The sequence below is a fragment of the Arachis ipaensis genome, chromosome B01 (assembly GCF_000816755.2).
Source record: "Arachis ipaensis cultivar K30076 chromosome B01, Araip1.1, whole genome shotgun sequence".
Classification (NCBI taxonomy): domain Eukaryota; kingdom Viridiplantae; phylum Streptophyta; class Magnoliopsida; order Fabales; family Fabaceae; genus Arachis; species Arachis ipaensis.
The window spans coordinates 2,478,689-2,480,437 of NC_029785.2; the positions used below are offsets into that span (position 1 = coordinate 2,478,689).

At 27.7% G+C, this 1,749-nt stretch overlaps 1 protein-coding gene across 1 annotated transcript in view; it reads left to right on the forward strand.

Annotated features, from left to right (window-relative positions):
• LOC107635198 (trans-cinnamate 4-monooxygenase) overlaps positions 1-1,749 on the forward strand; it is a 7,820-nt gene that overhangs the window by 790 nt on the left and 5,281 nt on the right. The window contains exons 2-3 of the mRNA XM_016338632.2: positions 338-699; positions 1,451-1,584. Coding sequence (XP_016194118.1) covers positions 338-699; positions 1,451-1,584 — 496 coding nt within the window. The remainder of the gene's footprint in view (positions 1-337; positions 700-1,450; positions 1,585-1,749) is intronic.

Here is a 1,749-nt window from a genome sequence, read left to right on the forward strand (position 1 = left end):
GGAACTGATTTATATATTAGAATAAAATTTTGAATTAATCTGTCTATTAATTTTTAGAAAAAGTATAGATAAACAATGAAAATATTAAACAATGTAAACAATAGATATATCGGATATTCATTTTATTAGTGTACGGATGGTTATTTTAATATTAAAATTTAGAAGGTTAAATTGAAAATGTAATGTATTTTTATTTGATTGGTAGTTGTTCATATTGTTCGATAAAATCATTGTCCCCTAGCATTTCCCTAATTTTTAATGAGACTTTAAAATCGTTGGAACTAATCTAGGCAATTACTCATAATTTGGACAACACTTTTTATTTTATAACGAACAGGTGGTGCAGCAGTACCGTTATGGATGGGAGGATGAGGCGGCAAAAGTGGTGGAGGATGTTAAGAACAACCCGGAAGCGGCGACAAGCGGGACGGTTCTGCGGCGGAGGCTGCAGCTGATGATGTACAACAATATGTTCAGGATAATGTTCGACAGAAGGTTCGAGAGCGAGAAGGATCCAGTGTTCCAGAAGCTTCGGCTGCTGAACGGAGAAAGGAGTAGGTTGGCTCAGAGCTTTGAGTATAACTACGGTGACTTCATTCCCATTTTGAGGCCATTATTGAGAGGGTACTTGAAAATATGCAAGGAGGTTAAGGACACTAGGTTGAAGCTCTTCAAGGACCATTTCGTTGAGGAGAGAAAGTATGTGTCCTATTTCGTAATTTCCCTTTCTCTTTCATATCCATAATGCACTTTATAAAGTGAAAACTTAAGTGCAGTCAATCTCACGTAAAATTGATTGTTGAGTTAAATAATTTGATTAATTTGACTAAATTTTTATTTAACAGTTGTTAATTATCAATTTTACATAAAGTTGATTCTACATGAACTTTCACCATAAAATATAAACCTAAATCTAAATTAAATAAGACAATTTTGAGTTATTATTTTTTAGTGTTAAAAATTTATATAATTATTTTCACACTCTTGTTATCATTTTGGTTGATTTATCATAATTTTTTAATCAATGAAACTTAATTATAGTGATTTCTTAAATAAAATTAAAAGTAAATTAGTCCTTATTATTTCATTTTTTTTATGTTTAGAAGAATGTTAGAAGATGGATCAATATTTCTTCTTTATATTTGACTTATATATATTTGAGTCAATATTAATAAATTTTTCTATTTTTTCAACTAAAAGTGCTAATTCTATAGTATTCTTTCTAAATATTATTTTAGGTAATGAAATTGTTATAATTATTTCTATTATTTTATTTAAGTAGAATTTTACTATTTAGATTATCATAATTATTGTGGAATTTTAATTATGCTTTTCTTTTCCTTTTAATTTACTACATGTGCATGTCAATGATGAGTAATAATGTTTTTAGTACTAGGATTCAAAAAGTGCTGTGGATTATTATTTATTATGATTTTGGAATTAACAACAGGAAACTAGAGAGCACAAAGAGAACCCACAACGAAGGCCTAAAGTGCGCAATGGATCACATTTTGGATGCACAGAAAAAAGGCGAAATCAATGAGGACAACGTTCTTTACATTGTTGAGAATATTAACGTTGCTGGTAATAATAATCAACTTTCCTTTTTCTTTTTTTAATTTTTGCAAATTATTATGTTAAGTGTACACTAAAATCAATTATCAAAATTAATTATTAATATAAAATATATATTAAAATATAAATATACATTAAAAATAAATTAATTTATACATGTATTTATATACAAAT